The following is an 18,481-nucleotide window of genomic DNA, read 5'->3' on the forward strand; positions in this document are numbered from 1 at the left end:
GAGACCCTGTCTTCCACAAGTATCTCAAACTAAATACAAATTTTTTTTTTTTTTTTTTTTTTGAGACAGAATTTCACTCTTATTGCCCAGGCTGGAGTGCAGTGGTGTGATCTTGGTTCACTGCAACCTCTGCCTCTCAGATTCAAGAGATTCTCATGCCTCAGCTTCCCAAGTAGCTGGGACTACAGACGTGTGCCACCACGCCCAGCTGATTTTTGTATTTTTAGTAGAGATGGCGTTTTTACCATGTTGACCAGGCTGGTCTCGAACTCCTGGCCTCAGGTGATCCACCTGCCTCGGGCTCCCAAAGTGCTGGGATTACAGGCGTGAGCCACCATGCCCGGCCTTAAACACAAAAGTTTTAACATTTATTGAAAAATTACTGAGAAACTTTATACTCATTTAATTCAACCTTAATAATTAAGACAACTCCATGAGGGCCGGGCATGGTGGCTTACGCCTGTAATCCCAACACTTTGGAAGGCCGAGGTGGGCGGATCACGAGGTCAGGAGTTCGAGACTAGCCTGGCCGACATGGTGAAATCCTGTCTCTATTAAAATACAAACAATTAGCTGGGCGTGGTGGCGTGCACCTGTAGTGCCAGCTACTTGGGAGGCTGAGGCAGGGGAATCGCTTGAACCTGGGAGGTGGAGGTTGCAGTGAGCCGAGATGGCACCACTGCGCTCCAGCCTGGTGACAGAGCAAGACTCTGTCTCAAAAAAAAAAAAAAAAAAAAAAAAAAAAGACAACTCCATGAGATGAGTATTATTCTCCCACTTAGCAATGAAAATAACCAGATACAGAGAACTCAACTAACTTACCAAGCTTCCTATGGTTAATTACTGGCAAATCTGATACTTAACCACCTAAGTGTAACTGCAGATGCTGGCTCTTCATTTTTCTATTGCTTCCAACATTAGCACCTTGCCTTCTGAACCTCTCCCTTTACTCTTCCACAAGGTATTTAGAGATCCAGTAATTCAAAAGTGATCGTCAGTCCTTTTATAGTGTATACTTTAATTTTTAGGGTTTTTTTTGTTGTCGTTGTTTAGATAGGGTCTGGCTCTGTCACTCAGGCTGGAGTGCAGTGGCACAATCACAGCTCACTGCAACCTCGACCTTCTGGGTTCACGCGACCCTCCCACCTCAGCTTCTCAAGTGATTGAGACCACAGACATGTGCCATCATGCCCGGCTAATTTTCTAATTTTTGTAGAGACAGGGTCTCCATATGTTACCCAGACTGTCTCAAACTACTGGGCTCAAGCGATCCTCCCACCTTGGACTCCTAAAGTTTTGGGACTAGGGGCATGAGCCACGGCGGCTGGCCTGTGTATATTTTTAAACAGAAAATTTAAAACTTCTTTTGAACTTCATAAATCTTGGCATTAGTTTTTTCTTTTGAGACAGACTCACTCTGTCACCCGGGCTGGAGTGCAGTGGCGCAATCTCGGCTCACTGCAACCTCCACATCCTGGGTTCAAGAGATTCTCGTGCCTCAGCCTCCAGAGTAGCTGGGATTACAAGCGTGCACCACCACACCCAGCTAATTTTTGTATTTTTTACTTTTTTTTTTTTGAGAGGGAGTTTCGCTCTGTTGCTCAGGCTGGAGTGCAATGGTGTGATCTCGGCTTACTGCAACCTCCGCCTCCCAGGTTGAAGCGATTCTCTTGCCTCAGCCTCCCAAGTAGCTGGGATTACAGGCATGCATCACCACGCTTGGGTAATTTTTTTTTTAGTAGAGATGGGATTTCTCCATGTTGGTCAGGCTGGTCTCGAACTCCCGACCTCAGGTGATCCGCCCACCTCAGCCTCCCAATTTTTAGTTTCTAAAATTACTTTTCATCTCTAAAATTGTAATCAAACTTACTAATATAAAAACCCAATTGAGATTCACCAAGGAACTAGTAACAAAATGTTTAATTTGCAATAAAATTGTCACTTCTGTTCACACGCTGGTCCTTTTCTCTCCCACTTCTTGCAAGGCCTTCAGAGCTCCTCCCCAAAACTAAGGAGGTGCTAAAGGATGTGAGAAAAATGACAATCCAGAACATTTCTCAGTGGGCTTAGGTGTTCACTGAGTAAAAACAGGATTTTGGGGGAGGGAGTATAGGCAAAATGATGTTTCTTAGATGTTAGCTTATTTTTAAAAATTGCTTTTTGTAACCTGATCCAATAGCTATTCCATCATGCTTTTTTTTTTTTTTTTTTCTTTTGACAGTAGAGATGGGGGGTGGGGTTGGGGGGGGGTTTGCTATGCTGCTGAAGCTGGTCTTGAACTGCTGGCCTTAAGTGATCCTCCTTGCCTTGGCCTCTCAAACTGCTCGGATTATAGTGTAAGCCACTGAACCCAGCCCCATCATGCCTTTAAGTGTTCAATGCACAGAATAGATGAAGGCCAATAGTCCATTTCAATCAGATTTTTTAAAATGTAATACAAAAGATGGGAGAATTTATTGTTACTTATTATGCAATAATTTACTTTAAAATACTTTAAATATAAATCGTGCAATTCATGTGTGCTGTGTAATTTAACTTCAATCTTCTTCTGAGAGGAAGTTAGATAGTATTTGAAGCACCTCGATCAGCTGGCTAGGCAGATGCTTTAAACACTTATCTAAGTATACGCCAGTGTTCATCAGCATAAAGGATATTAATTTTTCACTGGTGAATGCAGACTGAAAAGCAGGTGGTTGTCTAGACTTTTAGAGGCAAAATGCATGAAATGAAGTGTAAGAATCTGGCAGATCCTGAAAAATAATGACTTTTTATAGTACCTCGGTCTAGAGATCCCTTTGCCCCTGTACCTTCCCGCTCCAGCACTCCACACATGTTTATGACTGTGACCTGGTCCAACCAGGCAATCAGGCTTCTTAATTCTGCTTTCAGAATATCACTGCTTCTTCTTTACTGTGAACTTTTTAGTCAAGGTGTTTGTGGGGTTACTTGTGAGCAGAGAAGGAACTTCCCCAAGCTTTCCAGAAGCCCTGCTTGCTAATAAACGTGTCATGGAAGATAACTTTTAGATTTGCTTTTACTGTAACACACCACGAGGTGGTGTGGTTATGTAGGAGGACACATATAGCCTTACCTTCCTGTAATAGCTAGAGGTACCGCCAAACACACCCGTGACTGGTGACTGACTAAATTTGGCCTAGTTTGCAATGGTGTAGAAAGGAAACTAAAAGCCCATTCACCCTATTTTCATACTGAGGGCCATATTTGATTCCTGAGCGCTCCCCTTAATGTAGTGTGAAGACTGAAGACCTCCTTAAGGTCTGCAAGTAAATACAGATTTTTCAAGTGCTGACCAAAAAGCAAGCCAGCCATTGTAAAGATCAGGGTCATTCTCTGGCAGCACTGCTCTTAACACAATATAATTAAGAATTTTGTACCACTTCTAATAAAAACTTGATGACTTAGAAGGCTTTCAGTTTGCTAATGATCACCAAAGTTTAAAGACATACATGAAAAAGAAAAACAGCCAAAATAGACCTACCGCTCTAAATTTTAAATAAAGCTATTCTATATGCTTAATCAACAGGAGGCTGGGAAAATATCACTGAGTTAAATGAAGGACAATCTGAAGACTCAAGAATCAATCTGAGTGAAGTTATAACATATGAGAAACCTAAAAGTAAAACTATGTCAAACATTTTATTTGGTGTTTCATGCTATGTTCATTTAAACAAATTAAACAACTTTGTTGAACAGATTTCTTTTTTAATATAATGACTGTGTACATGGACAACTGAAAATAGGGAAAACCCCCAAATTAATGTTTTAACAAATTACAAGCTGTTACTAAAGACCATATGCCTGGATTAAAACAAATAGTCCAATAGATGAAGTCTCTCATTCAACCTAGCAGTTTAACCAATTTCTCTCTTCATAAAAGCTGCACGTTACCGTGGTATAAATTTATCTTTTTTAACACTCCACATAAAAACATGTGCACCCTCTCCTTCTACATTTAATCTTTAGTAGTCTCTAAAATGGTAAAATAAAATTGAATTTATATTAGCAAATGAAAGTGCAAGTTTGTACAGCTAGGCTCAGCAGCAAAAGTGAAGAAGAAGAATGAAAGGTGAAAAGCTGACAGATGCCACGCAGAGCAAGGACTTCCATGAAGGTCCGTGTCCTGTGTGCCAAACACAGTCAACATTCCATCATTTTCTCATTGCTCTTAAACGAGCAAAACCAAATTCTTTTTCTATTGAAAGAAATATTAAATCTTTATTTTCCCCAACATAATTTGTGATCAGGTAAGGCAAAGAGAAGTCCACCATCACTGGGGACAGCAGCAACACACAGACTTCAGAAATAGCCCTGAATCATCAGTAACATTCTCTCGTGGTAACATCAGAAGGAATGCAGCTAACAAATTAAATTTGTAATGTTGTCACATTGTTCTAATTTATTTGATTAGTTTATCTGGAAAAACTTTATAAATACATTATGTAAGAGGGTAGTAAATTATTTTCTTGCTTTGAAAAAATAATGTTTTTTCACATTTTAAAACATTTTAGTCTGCTTTTGCAAAAGGAGTTGCAAGAAAAACGTGACAGCTGGGTTTGCAGAATGTCCATGTACAAGTTGTATTTATAAGAACCTGGTAATCTGCCTATAATTTGCTTCTACAAATAGAGCTCTTTGCAATAACATTTTAACAAACAGGTTTAAACTCTTCCCCTATTCATTCTACTTGTAGAGCAAAGAGGTACTTATTTTTCAAGTATTATAAAAGGTAAAAATTTTTTTGCCAATTTTACATGTTAAGCTTTTAAGACCAAAAAAACATGCCTAGTCAGCCCATTTCTTTTATAACCAAATTCTCTTGTCTTTTAAAGAATGCAGAAAAATATTGATTGCTAAGAAGGAGCACACTGGAAAAAGCCATTTTAAAGTATTGAAGAATGAGACATATTTCTTTTTTCCTATTGATGAAAATGATTAGAAAAGCTATCCAGTCTGTTGTCTTTAGCTAGTTTTAATAAATCTTTTCAAAATGATGGTCAAGAACTCTTTAGAAAACTGGCGGAGGGGATGCTCCTTTATAGCATGAAAGGAATTCCATTAATTGTAGAAATTCTCATTAAATTTCAGCTTTGGTTCTTCAGAAGAAATACTCATATAACTTCTATATGAAGAGACAGAAAAAGAACAGATTAATATGACATTTATCTAAAATCTTATTTCAAGAATGCTATAGCAATACCTTAAATTTCTAAAATTTACTATACTGTTATATACACTTATATAAGAATAGGCAATTTTGTTAGGATTCACAGTCTTAAGTGAATTCTGTTACTCATAGGAAACACATGTTCTTTTCTTTACATCAGCTTAGGTCATAGCCTTCATTTTTCCAAGTGGCATACACAGATTGTACTTTTCTCGGTTAGGGATTTAAACATTCATTTCTCTTGTATCCTCAGTACCCGATGCTTAGGGTTCTAAACATATGTTGGAGGTTAAAATGAATGTCGATAAATCATCTAGAAGTTATTTCCCTCCCTGTAAATCTGTAACATGAGTAGGAAGCTGTACTGGGCATGTTTCCATCAACATACCATTAGCCGGATTGTTCCCAAAGGCTTAAGAATCAGAAAGTCAGACTGGGGAGGGCCCTTACAACCTCCTTTCAAATCCTAGAAAAGTGGAGTTCACTAAAGTGAGGTTCCACTTCTAAGGACAGTACACTAGAGGAGAAAAGAAGAGTAGCTTCATTTGGATGGGTGGTTCACATTGGTTACCTCACTGCATTAAAAGTTGATTTATTACAGATTCACTGATTGAATCTAGAAGGCAAAACAATTTGCCCACAAATAATTCTATATTGTCTCCCTGTAGTTATCCTGAATTTGGCCAGTTCTTTTCGTAGAAATATAACGAGATGCTGGTCAATACATGAAAGTCATCTTCAGGGAAGAGAAGTCAACAAAATTGAAACAGGTTTGAAGAGACAGGGAGTGGAGATTATCCTGCTAATTCCTGAGACTGATGGGACTGTGCTGCTGAGCTGCTATGACCATTGAGTTAGTGATATTTGATATTACTCCTTCTTTCTTTGGGTCCTGATTGTTCTTTTTGCACAAAGACTTCAGGTCAAGTGTGGGTCAAAGAGACATTGTATAAGAAAGTCACAGGTGGCCGGGCGCGGTGGCTCAAGCCTGTAATCCCAGCACTTTGGGAGGCCGAGACCGGCGGATCACGAGGTCAGGAGATCGAGACCATCCTGGCTAACCCAGTGAAACCCCGTCTCTACTAAAAAATACAAAAAAAAAAAAAAAAAAAAAACTAGCCGGGCGAGGTGGCGGGCGCCTGTAGTCCCAGCTACTCGGGAGGCTGAGGCAGGAGAATGGCGTGAACCCGGGAGGCGGAGCTTGCAGTGAGCTGAGATCTGGCCACTGCACTCCAGCCTGGGCGACAGACCGAGACTCCGTCTCAAAAAAAAAAAAAAAAAAAAAAGAAAGTCACAGGCAGTTTCAACAGCAACAAATCATTTAACAAGGAAAGATCCTTAGACTCAGTGTGATCCTATTCAGAGTACTGGTTTCATCACCTAAATTGTAACTACTCATCATGTCACATTTTAAAACGACAATAATTTATTACTCAGGTTGCCAAACCCAAATAAGAGAAAAATGGTGGTAGTGTTCAAATATATGAAGACCTGAGAAAGATGGAAAAAACTCAAATCTTTCTCTAGTGGGCAGCACTAGGCCGGAATGGTCCATAAGTATGGGGAGGCAGCCTTGTCTTTCTACAAAGCATATTCTGACCATGCACGCTGTTGGGTAATGGGTGCTGCTCTGTGCAGAGAGGCTGATGGACACCCACTGGGTGCTGCAGACGGGATTTCTGCACTGACTGAGAGAATAGGAGAGGCCTTAGAAGTTGTCCAATCCAACTCAAAATTCAATTTCTATGAGCCAGGCACAATCTTTTCCACTGTGGCTTACTTGGTCCTTTGAAGAACAAAGTGTTACCACAATCATACTGTAGAAGGTCGCAGTTTGTGTCCTCCCGGGTGTCAGATATTTCTGATGACTACAGAAGGGAGTTGGAGGCAAGCTTACCTGCAGTCTGTTGTGTCTGAACACCATCTACCTGAGGCAGGGGCCCAAGTGTCCCTTCATCATCAAAGGCCAAAATTGGATTCAAAGGAATTTCTGGGCTCTCACTATTGGTGACATCTAATTTGGATGGTTTAGATCCAATGGGTAAGTTTATAATTTCTTCAAAATTTTCATTCTGAACAGATACTCCATTTTCATTTGGTTGTTTTTCCAAATCGGGAGTGCTAAGGAATTTGAAAAATAAAAATAGAAATAAGTTAGTCTTAAAACTGGAAAACACATTATTAGGAAAACCAAAACGTTTTATAATGAATAATTTTATAAATTTACAATTAAAAAAATCAGACTGATAAGTCACACCATTACTAACAAAAAAAATAAATTGTGGTGTATTTGTACCTTAAATTCTTATTTAAAAAAATCTAGGTCAGGCACAGTGGCTCATGCCTGTAATCCTAGTGCTTTGGGAGGCTGAGATGGGAGGACTGCTCAAGGCCAGGAATTCAAGACTAGCCTGGTAAACATAGCAAGACCCCCCCCGTCTCTACAAAAGATAAAAAAATTAGCTGTGTGTGGTGGCACGCACCAGTAGTCCTAGCTATTCTGGTGGTTGAGGTGGGAAGATCGCTCGAGCTCAGGAGTTTGAGGCTTCAGTGAGCTATGATGGCACGCCTGCCTTCCAGCCTGGGCTATGGAGTAAGACCCTGTCTCTAAACAACAACAAAAAAATTTTAAATCTGTTATTTTGTTATGAAAATTATCAAATAGAACAATTTATCAATTACAACAGATCATTAATAAAAACAAATCATCATCAGCAGCAGTTCTACACATTTAATGATTTCTGCTGCAGGCATTTTTACATTTGTCTGATAAAGAGTACCACTTATGAAGACCTTTGCCTCAAAGATGAGGGGATTATAATTTGGAGAGGGGGAGTAAACGATTTGCACAAAGTCACACAACTACTGAGAGACAGTTGAGGCTGAATGCACAATCTCTTGATCTCTGGTCCTGTGTTTTTCTCATTAAGCCATTTCGCATACTTCCTAGATATTCCAGCCTCCTAAAGTCCTTGCATAATTTCACATATAAATTTTTGAAGACCAATCTTCTTATCTTTGCCCCTGAAATCTGCCTCTGACCTCATTTTGATCCTTATGAATTCATACTTAATATCTTGGATTTATTTTTGAGATATACTTAATTGGCCCCAAATACTTAATCTTCTACAGTTTGTCTCAGATTGTCACTCTCTCCAACCAAATTGGCAGCCCCTTATGTTATATGCTTATTATTATGCTTTACAACGTAGCCAAATAATGCCTATGCGTCAAATGAGTGCTAAACTAATTTTGCCATTCATTTCATTTCATTGCAGCAGTACACATGTACGTGCAAGCTTCATAACTTGTTCAATGCTCAACAAATCACCTGTAGTCTCAGTAATACCAACTGCTTGAACATTGTTAGCAGGTCAGTTTGTCTTCTCAAATTGTAAAACAATGCTAATGTAAATCCAACCTTTCCATTGCGTTTTAAGACTTTGCTTTTTTTGCCCTATTGAATAGTTTACTTTCTTTTTTCTTTTTTGAGAAGGGTCTCACTCTGTTGCCATGGCTGGAATGCAGTGGTGCAATCTCAGCTCACTGCAACTTCTGCCTCCTGGGTTAAAGTGGTTCTTGTGTCTCAGCCTTCCGAATAGCTGGGACTACAGGGGAGCACCACCACGCCTAGCTAATTTTTGTATTTTTAGTAGAGACAGGGTTTCTTCGTGTTGGCCAGGATGGTCTCGAACTCCTGGCCTCAAGTGATCTGCCCCCATCGGCCTCCCAAAGTGCTGGGATTACAGCCATGAGCCACAGTCCCAGTCAAAATAGTTTACTTTCTCTGCTGAGTGAGAATTATTGACTTTGTTGAACACATTCTAAAGCATTTCTGATTTGAATATTTATGTATTTTTTAAGTTATTAAACCTTCCTTTTTTATGGAAAAAATGAAGATGCCTGTCCTAAGTGTCTCACAAGGCATTGCAGAATACACTGAAAATATTATTTGTAAAATATTTATACAGAAATATTATACAGTATGATGATGCTTTTCTGCTATTTTGCCAAGGGAAGGGGAGGCTACTAGGCATAATGAGTCTCCACAAGAGTACAGTCACACACATGTGCACATGCTGCCCCCCCAGTCACATGTGCACACACACACCTAACACCTACTGTTCTAAGTGCCTGGGCCGCCACACCCATCTTCCTGTTCTTGCCTAACACCAACAGCCTTTCTGTAACTAGGGAAACAATTGTGGTTCTTAATCCAGAGAGAATTTAAGTAGAAGTCCTGGCAAAGGATAAAGAACAGGACGTTATCTCCAGAGCTCCCTTTTCCTTGGCAACCTTAACCTGTCACCTTCCAGGCCTGCATGTACTAACAAGTCATAATGGCAATGGCTAACCCCAGAATCGAGCCAGTAGCAGATTTCATTTCCCCTCCACCTGCCCATTCTAATTGTTGGCAATCACAGGGATAACTGTGCCATATGCATTGGATGACAAGTCATGAAATGTTCAGGGGACATCGGGACTGGTAGAAACTATAAACTGAAACTGAAGTACTGGGGTTAGGGATTATGGATCCGTGTGTCCAGTCAGGATAGGAGCACCAGCTTCTGAATTCCCTGCCTTCAGTTACCTTCTGAAGTTTGAAGACTGATGTAAGACTTTTGAAGACCGCACACTTTGCTCCAGTCCAGAATGTGTACAGGGAGGGGTTGGGACCTTGGCAAGAATCTGCAGTCCACACAGCTTATGGAAGCCAGAACCTTATCTTTTCTTGATACTTATTAATTATGTTAAAATAAGTAACTTTTAAATTAAAAGGGATACATCTCTTCCTGTGTGAACAATAGGGGCTTGGGAATGTTACTTTTCCTTCAGGCCAAACTAAGAGCAATGATGAACTCAAGATCTGGAGGGAAAATGAACGGATCAAACACCGAAATTACCAAAAACTCCTTATTTAAAAAAAAGATGAACATTCTATGAAAAGACAGCTCCCATACGGCTATGAACAAACACGAAATGTCTTCTGGAGTATTAGGAGGGTAAGGCTGTAGCTGTATAGGCAGCAGAGCTTCTTAGCCTCTGGACTAGAGATTCTCTTCTGGGGGTGGAAGGACATCTCAGAATGACCTGAGAAACTGCAGATAACTTCCTCTGTTCCCATTTGGATATTCACCCCTGTCCTCCCCGACCTGTACTCACATGGATCTGTATCCTTTGTTTCCTGTTCCAAAGCAAGTTTCCTATCCATGAACAAGTATTTTCCTCAATTCTTGTGGGGCATCCTTCCACAAGTACTCTCTCTTAAGAACCAAATATGGCTTTTGAGTAAGAATGATCTGCTCAAGGGCATATATACTATTCATATATGTCATAAAGATATATTTCAAGTATTTTATAAACTTCATATATCTTACATAGGAAAATGTATATATTCATTTATAAAATTTTATAAAATCCATATATGTTATGAATATATATTCATATATTTCTTTGAGACAGGGTCTCACTCTGTTGCCCAAGCTTGAGTGCAGTGGTGCAATCACGGCTTACTGCAGCTTCAATTCGCTGGGCTCAGGCGATCCTCCCACCTCAGCCTCCCGTGTATCTGGGACTGCAGATGCATGCCACTGCTCTCGGCTGATCTTTGTATTTTTTGTAGAGATGGGATCTTGCCATGTTGCCAGCTGGCCTTGAACTCCTGGGCTCAAGTGATCTGCTTGCCTAGACCTGCTAAAGTGCTGGGATTACAGGTGTGAGCCACCACACTTGGCATATTCACATATTTCTTTACACCTTTAAAAGCTGGCCAGAATTGTGATAACTCAAACCCTCTTCCATTCTAACTAATGTCAGTGGGGAACCTGTCAGGGGGAAAGGAGATGGGCAAGAAAAATGGCTTTGGGGCAAAGGGGAAAGGCGTCTCACTCGGAAGTAAGGTGAGGAGTAGGGTTCAGGATACTTCTGGTACAGAGCTGCTCTATAACAAAGGATCTCAGTCCTAGCTGCTAGGAAAAGTAATGTTAGGGGGTTGCCATCCTCCTGGGGTGCTTCTAGACAGTTTGCTGACATATCTCGAGGTGGGTAGGGGCAAATGTAATTTAGTTCACAGCAATCATTTATTTACCAGTGTATTAGGTACTAAAGACATTAGGAGAAGTGATACTTCTCTCTCAATCTGAATTAAAAGATAGTCATTCTGAGCAGTGGAGTTTTCTAGCAAAAACAAATTCTACCACTATCCTTGCATGATCTGTCATGATGGATTTTCACAGAGTATCATGCACACCATGTTCTGTGGCAGGGACCCTGAGCATTTCCATTAATCAGTGATTTAATTCACAGTGGCAAGCTGGAGGGATCGATAACTCTACTTGAGGTGCAGAGTAGGGTATTTAATAAAGATGCTGACTGATCACAAGGATCATGGAATGCTTCACTAAAAATAATGCACTGAGATGAAAACCAAAGGTTTCATAAGCATTTTAAGGTTGATTTGAAACTAGGAGTGAAAGGAAATATTGATGGATGTGATTTGTCATTTAAAATTTTTAACAGGATTTCAGATGTAAAACTGTTTAAAAACGTGAGTTTCCACTGCATCAAAGGCAATGTTTATTCATTGGGAATGGGAAGCTGTTTTGGGGATGGATATTAAAGACAAGAATAGGCTGGGTGTGGTGGCTCATGCCTGTAATCCCAGCACTTCAGGAGGCCAAGGCTGGAGGACTGCTTAAGGCTCTGGCCTTAAGGCTCTGGCCTAAACTGCTTAAGGCTCTGGCCAAGAATTTGAGGCTAGCCTGGGCAACATAGGGCAACATAGGGAGACCTCATCTCTATAAAAAATATATACTTTAAATTAGCTGGGTGTGTGGCTCGCACCTGTAGTTCCAGCTACTCAGGAGGCTGGGGTGGGAGGATCATTTGAGCCGGGAGGTTGAGGCTGCAGTGAGCCATGCTCGTACCACTGCACTCCAGGCTTGGTGACAGAGCAAGACCCTGTTTCATAAAACAAAAATAAAACAAAATAAAGACAGGAATAAGCAAGCCCTTCTCTAGATGGAAGAGTGTAAGTGGCAGAGAGCCCCAGGGATCAGTGCTAGGGTTAGTTTTATAATAATCAGAAGACAAGCAGGATAAAATTTAAGTATGCAGATAATGTTTATTCTTGGAAATGCAAGTCATAAAAATAGCCCCTTGAGAACAACAGGGAAAATCATGAAATGAGTGACAAGGCAGGCAGTCTGTAAAAGCAGTGGATTTAGAAAACTGTCAGCTGAGCGATCCTTAAAAAATGGTGAATGATCAGTCACTAAGGAGGTTAAGACATCTTGGGATCACTGCAAACTATTCCTTGGTGATACTGACTCCTTGTGTTTTGATGGTTAAAAAAAAAAAAATCCAATAAAATGCTAGGCAGGAAAAGATGGAATACCAGGAACAAACCAAAAGCATTATTCTACATCACACTGCAGCTACACCTAGTGTACTGTGTGTTTTCTGGACACTGCATTCATTTTAGGAGGATAAAGATAATGATAAGTAACATTTGTACAGTACAACATAGTTTTCAGAACTCCTTCAGACACCATTTCACTGAATCTCCCAATACTTTGTGTGGAAAGTATCTCCATGTCCAGATGAGAAAACTAAGGCTTAATTAAGTAGGTTAACCCCACAGTTGCTGAACTTGTCAAAGGTAAAACTAGGGATCCAGCCTGGAACTTTTGGTTCTGAAGTTCTTTTTCCTCAACCCCATATTCATGCTGAAGAATCTCTAAAGAAATATGAATAAAATATTCAAACAGCTGAAGAAGGAGTCTTTTAGAGATAAGGTAAATGTGTCAGTTATTGATTTACTGCCTCTCAGCTCCAAATTCAGCCATCATTCCTGTTCTGTGAAACTGGATCTGGGCCTGTTAAATAATGATCCTTTGCCATTGCTGGAGAGACACTGCAGGACAGTTTTGCTTCCTGGTTGGCGTGTGCTTGCTCAGCAGGCTTCGTTAGCATACGTGTGCCTTTCCCAGTGCCTGGCTCCTGCAGTGCACAGTGGCCAGCAGCCTCCCCCCAGCGCCCCACTGGGGCAGATTCATGGTAGAGTGCTTCTGGGGAAACAGTCAACAGCTTTCCCAGGCACTCTAGAGGGTGGATCTCTGGCAAGTTCCGCAGGCAAGAAACCATAGCAACTTCTCTGGCATCCAATGAGTAACAGTTATATCCTCTCTAACAAGGTCTGGATTACAGACCTGGGGGGTAGGGGATCTTTCTTCTTGGGTGCAACACTAGGGTATGTGACTGCTCCTTGTATCTGCTATTCGTATATTCTTTCTTTTTTTTTTTTTTTTTTTTAACAGGGTCCCACTCTGTTGCCCAGGGTGGAGTGCAGTGGCATGATCACGGCTCACCATAGCCTCAACCTCCCGAGCTGAAGCCATCCTCCCACCTCGGCCTCCTAAGTAGATGGGACTATAGACATATACCACTGCGCCTGGCTAACTTTTTGTTTTTTAGTAAAGATGGGATTTTGCCATGTTGCTCAGGCTGGTCTCCAATTGGGCTCAAGTGATCCACCCGCCTCAGCCTCTGGGATCACAGGTGTGAGCCACCACACCAGGCTCCTATATTCTTTAGAATTCCCTTTCTTTTTTCCCTATCGTTCCCACAAGTTCTCTTTATTTCTTATAAGCCAAACCAAAATCATAGTTACTCCATCCTACTTACTCCAATCATAATGATAGTTATTCTTTAAATTTTCTCTGGTTTAAATCTGTTTTTTTTTTTCCTTCTGATTAGACCCTGACTGATACAGTAAACATAATAGGAGTATTGAGCTTATAAAATAAGAGTAGACAGGGAATAGAAGTAAAACCCATATAACTATGAAGGGTATGGAAACTATGAACAATGACATTCTCTAAAGCCTAATTTATGATAACTACGGGTCCTAACCTTGAAACTGCAAAGAGCAACTATAAGAGAAATAAAAGTACTTCTTTACATCCTTCTTTTCTTGTACTTGCTGCTCTAACAGGTAACACAAGGCAAAAATACAGATTGTTTCAAGATCGATCTAGATGAATTCAAGGATGACAAATTTAAAAATCATTAAAGGAAGCAGAATTTCTTAGGCTACATATCACAAACTGTGTGTCATATAATGGGAACCAAACTTAACATCACATTAAACATTTCCTACAGGTCAGTGTCATTCAGAAACGTGCTGTTTCTCAAACTGGGGTCCTGTTCTTTACATGATTTTTAAAAATTTATGTTTTCACCCAGGTAATTTTAAAAAAATAACATACAGTCTGATCATCTGTCCGACTGATTATCACAAAGCTGACTTTTGCTACATAATTTCAGCGCTCCATTTTCAGGTGTATTTCAAAGCATACTGATATCAGGTAGCACCAGCTTATTTGACAAGGGCTAATGACATGAACCAGCTGAACTGCTAAATAAATATGCTAGTGCCATATAAAAACCAAGTATCATCATGGCACTCTGTATTAAAAAGAGGTTAGGGGTTTTAAAGCAGTTCAAACAGAGAGAAGCAGTGAGTGAAATGAATCATGGTTATCGCTAATGCAAAAGGGATCAATCAGTACCATATGTGTATTACCCACTTATTTCAGAAAAACATCATTCTTCACAATAATTTCACTGATCTTGATTTTATAGCTTTATTTTTTTGAGACAGGGTCTCACTCTGTCACTCAGGTTGGAGTGCAGTGTTCTGATCAAGGCTCGCTGCAGCTTTGACCTCCCGGGCTCTAGCGAACTTCCCCTCTCAGCCCCCCAAGTAGCTGGGACTATAGTTGTGTGCCACCATGCCCGGCTAATTTTTGTATTTTTTTAGAGAAAGGGTTTCACCATGTTCCCCAGGCTGGTCTTAAACTCCTGAACTCAAGCGATCTGCCCACCTTGGCCTCCCAGAGTGCTGGGATTACAGGCGTGAGCCACCATGCCTGGCCGGTATTTAGTATTTGAGGGGCAAAAGCATTTAAGTGGCTACTGCAAACGTCCAGGGACTTGGTCAATGGGGGTGCCCTAGAAACGGAAATCAAGGGATAGAAGGGTAACATTGTGGGGGAAGGTTTAAAATGGTTTTATTATTTACATAAATTTGTGATTTGCTGTTTTGGTTTTATAAATGAACAAGGGCTACAGAAATTTTAAACCTAAATTTATATTTGTAAAAATGATACAAGTAACTCTGGGAATCTACTATATATATATCTACTATATATAAAAAATATATATATATCTACTATATATATAAAAATATATATATCTACTATATATATAAAAATATATCTACTATATATATAAAAATATGTATCTACTTATAGATATAAAATATATATCTACTATATATAAAAATAAATTTCCTTTATATAAATTGCTTTAAATTCCTATAAATATATATAAATTTCCATTAAAGGAAATATATATCTACTATATATAAAAATACATTTTCTTTATATAAATTCCTTTAAATTCCTATAAATACAAATTTCCTTTAAAGGAAACATATGTATAGTAATATATGTATAGTATATACATATATTTCCTTTAAAGGAAACATATATATAGCAGATATATTTAAAAAGATATATAGCAGATATATATAAAAATATATAGCAGATATATATATATATATATATATTTTTTTTTTTTTTTCCTTTAAAGGAGAGACACTCTGGAGTAGATGGCCAATGGATTTCATATTAGGTTTATTCTTTTTTTTTTTTTTTTGAGACGGAGTCTTGCTCTGTCGTCCAGACTGGAGTGCAGTGTCGCGATCTTGGCTCACTGCAAGCTCCATCTCCCGGGTTCACACCATTCTCCTGCCTCAGCCTCCTGCATAGCTGGGACTACTGGCACCCGCCACCAAGCCGGGCTAATTTTTTTGTATTTTTTAGTGGAGACGGGGTTTCACCGTGTTGGCCCGGATGGTCTGGATCTCCTGACTTCGTGATCCGCCCGCCTCGGCCTCCCAAAGTGCTGGGATTACAGGCGTGAGCCACCGCGCCCGGCCAGGCTTATTCTTACATTCTGATGTTTATGTCTGATGCTTATCTGGACCTGCATGTATTGTCAGGCGAAAGTAGAAAAAGGCTATGCTTATGTTTCTTCCAATGGTTTGACAGGGATCATCTTACATATATGACAAAGGACAATTTATTTGTTGGGTAGAGATGGATGACACCAGTAAGTTCATTTTGGTTTCATTACAAACTGTTGTTTTTCTGTGTGTGGAAAAGGCTAAAATATAACAGAATTTTATTATCTGTATCAAATATAGTAAAATTATTTTTCAGGTTCATATATAATGATTGATTTCTTGGTGATATTAACTACTGAAGAGAGTCAAATTATGCATAAATTTAACTTTACAGATCAGATAACATCATCAGTGGCTTAAGACGCTATGGTAGGCCAGGTACGATGGCTCATGCCTGTAATCCCAGCACTTTGGGAGGCCAAGACGAGTGGATCACTTGAGGTCAGGAGGTCAAGACCAGCCTGGCCAACATGATAAAACCTGTCTCTACTGAAAATACAAAAATTAGCTGGGTGTGTCATCTCGAACCCAGGAGGTGGAGGTTGCAGTGAGCCAAGATAACACCACTGCATCCAGCCTGGGCAACCGAGTGACAATCTGTCTCAAAAAAAATAAATAAATAAAAGAAACTATGGTAGGCATTGTCTGTTCCCCATAATAATGGGATTATCTCTGTGGTATCTTTTACTCTTTTTTTTTTAAAGAAATCTCTGAAGTCAATGAATTCAACATAATAAATTATAGGGAATGAATTTAAAAGAACTAAAACTAAGAAAAAAATACCATTTAATATAGATCTTAGGTAATTACGACAGTAAAGTTATTCAACATAATTGGAAATGAATTATTAAGATCCCTCAGGGTATTCTGTTTGGTAGTATAGTAGGCAAAAAATAAATAAAAATTCCACTATCTCAGAAAGATATCACCACAATAGTAGGGTGACTTACCTTTTAATTGCTGTCCACTACATTATAAAATGTGATGTAGTGTGTTTTTGTACTTATCTTGGCCAAAAGCCACGAAACAATTATGTGTTTTTAGATTAAGAAAATAATTTGAGGACCTTCAATTGTCTGTTGGTAGCAAAGAATGGCATTAAAGACAGGAAGACTCATACATTAAGTAGATTTCCCAAATTTAAAAAGTCATAGCTAAATTTTTTTGAACATTATTAAAAATATTTCTGCAAGTTCTCTCTGATTGGATTTTTAGGTACAGGCTACGATTACCCTTATTTTTCATTTTTGAAAATGTTCATAAGATGCTGTTGATATAATTACAAGGAAAGAGAAAGGCCATCTTTTTTAAATCCACACTCTTTTCTAGGTTGTTGTTAGCAGTTGTCTGGTTCTTCAATAAGAAGCTCTGTTATTAATAATATAAGAAGTCTGACATCTACATGACTTCTATATGGAACAAACATGTAAGTCACTGTAATATTATGCATGGCTAAAATGCAACTGTTATATACCATTAAAGAATGTGGATATGGTTCAGATCGGGCTAAATATATACAAATAAAACTAACCGATTATTATTGGTTTTTTGTTTTGTTTTTTGAGACAGGGTCTCACTCTGTTACCCAGGCTGGACTGCAGCAGCAGGAGTTTGGCTCACTGCATCCTTGACCTCCTGGGCTCATGCAATCTTCCTAACTCAGCCTCCCAAGGTGGGACTACAAGCACACACTATCACGTCTGGCTAGTTTTTCTATTTTTTTGCAGAGATGGTGTTCTGCTATGTTGCCCAGGCTGGTCTAGAACTCTCAGCCTTAAGTAATCCTCCCTCCCTGGCCTCCCAAAGTGTTGGGATTACAGGAGTGAGCCCTGCACTTGGCCACTTGCAATATTCTTGGAATGGTCACACTAAAACCTCACCAACACATTTAATGACTCAGGAAAAAAGATATTTCCACTTTCTTGGAGTACAGAATTACTAGCTCAACCAAAAATCAATGAAGTCCCCCAAAATAATAAATCTTAATGTTAAGACTTTGAAATTCTGCTGGAGCTGGTGGGTAAAAACGATAATGTTTTACTTCAGCGAATGTCAGTGAAAACTCACCTCTCCACTGTCACTTTTGATTGGTGTGAGGTAACCACATGTGGGCTGCCTACTGGCTCTCCATTTCCCGGAGCGTTTGTCGTACATGGAAGTGCAGATGCCTCTGGGCATAGCAAAGGAGACAGAACAAAGGGTTATTAACGTTCTTTTATTAGACCTAACCTCCAAGAGCCAGAATGTCTTGATTTATGTCCTGG

The 18,481-nt window shown here is 39.6% G+C and overlaps 1 protein-coding gene across 18 annotated transcripts in view; it reads right to left on the reverse strand.

The window, feature by feature from the left end:
- Nucleotides 1–753: 753 nt before the first annotated feature.
- LOC105465673 (microtubule associated protein 7) overlaps nt 754–18,481 on the reverse strand; it is a 215,723-nt gene continuing 197,995 nt past the window's right edge. For 7 of the 18 annotated variants that reach the window (XM_011714243.3, XM_071096512.1, XM_011714248.3 and 4 more), the window contains 3 exons: nt 18,285–18,387; nt 7,083–7,306; nt 754–5,140 (listed from right to left, as the gene is read on the reverse strand). In XM_011714243.3, coding sequence (XP_011712545.2) covers nt 5,130–5,140; nt 7,083–7,306; nt 18,285–18,387 — 338 coding nt within the window. In that variant the 3' untranslated portion in view covers nt 754–5,129. The remainder of the gene's footprint in view (nt 5,141–7,082; nt 7,307–18,284; nt 18,388–18,481) is intronic. The other 11 variants (XM_011714237.3, XM_011714245.3, XM_071096510.1 and 8 more) reach the window with 2 other exon arrangements.

This window comes from Macaca nemestrina, chromosome 5 (assembly GCF_043159975.1).
Source record: "Macaca nemestrina isolate mMacNem1 chromosome 5, mMacNem.hap1, whole genome shotgun sequence".
In the NCBI taxonomy this organism is placed as follows: domain Eukaryota; kingdom Metazoa; phylum Chordata; class Mammalia; order Primates; family Cercopithecidae; genus Macaca; species Macaca nemestrina.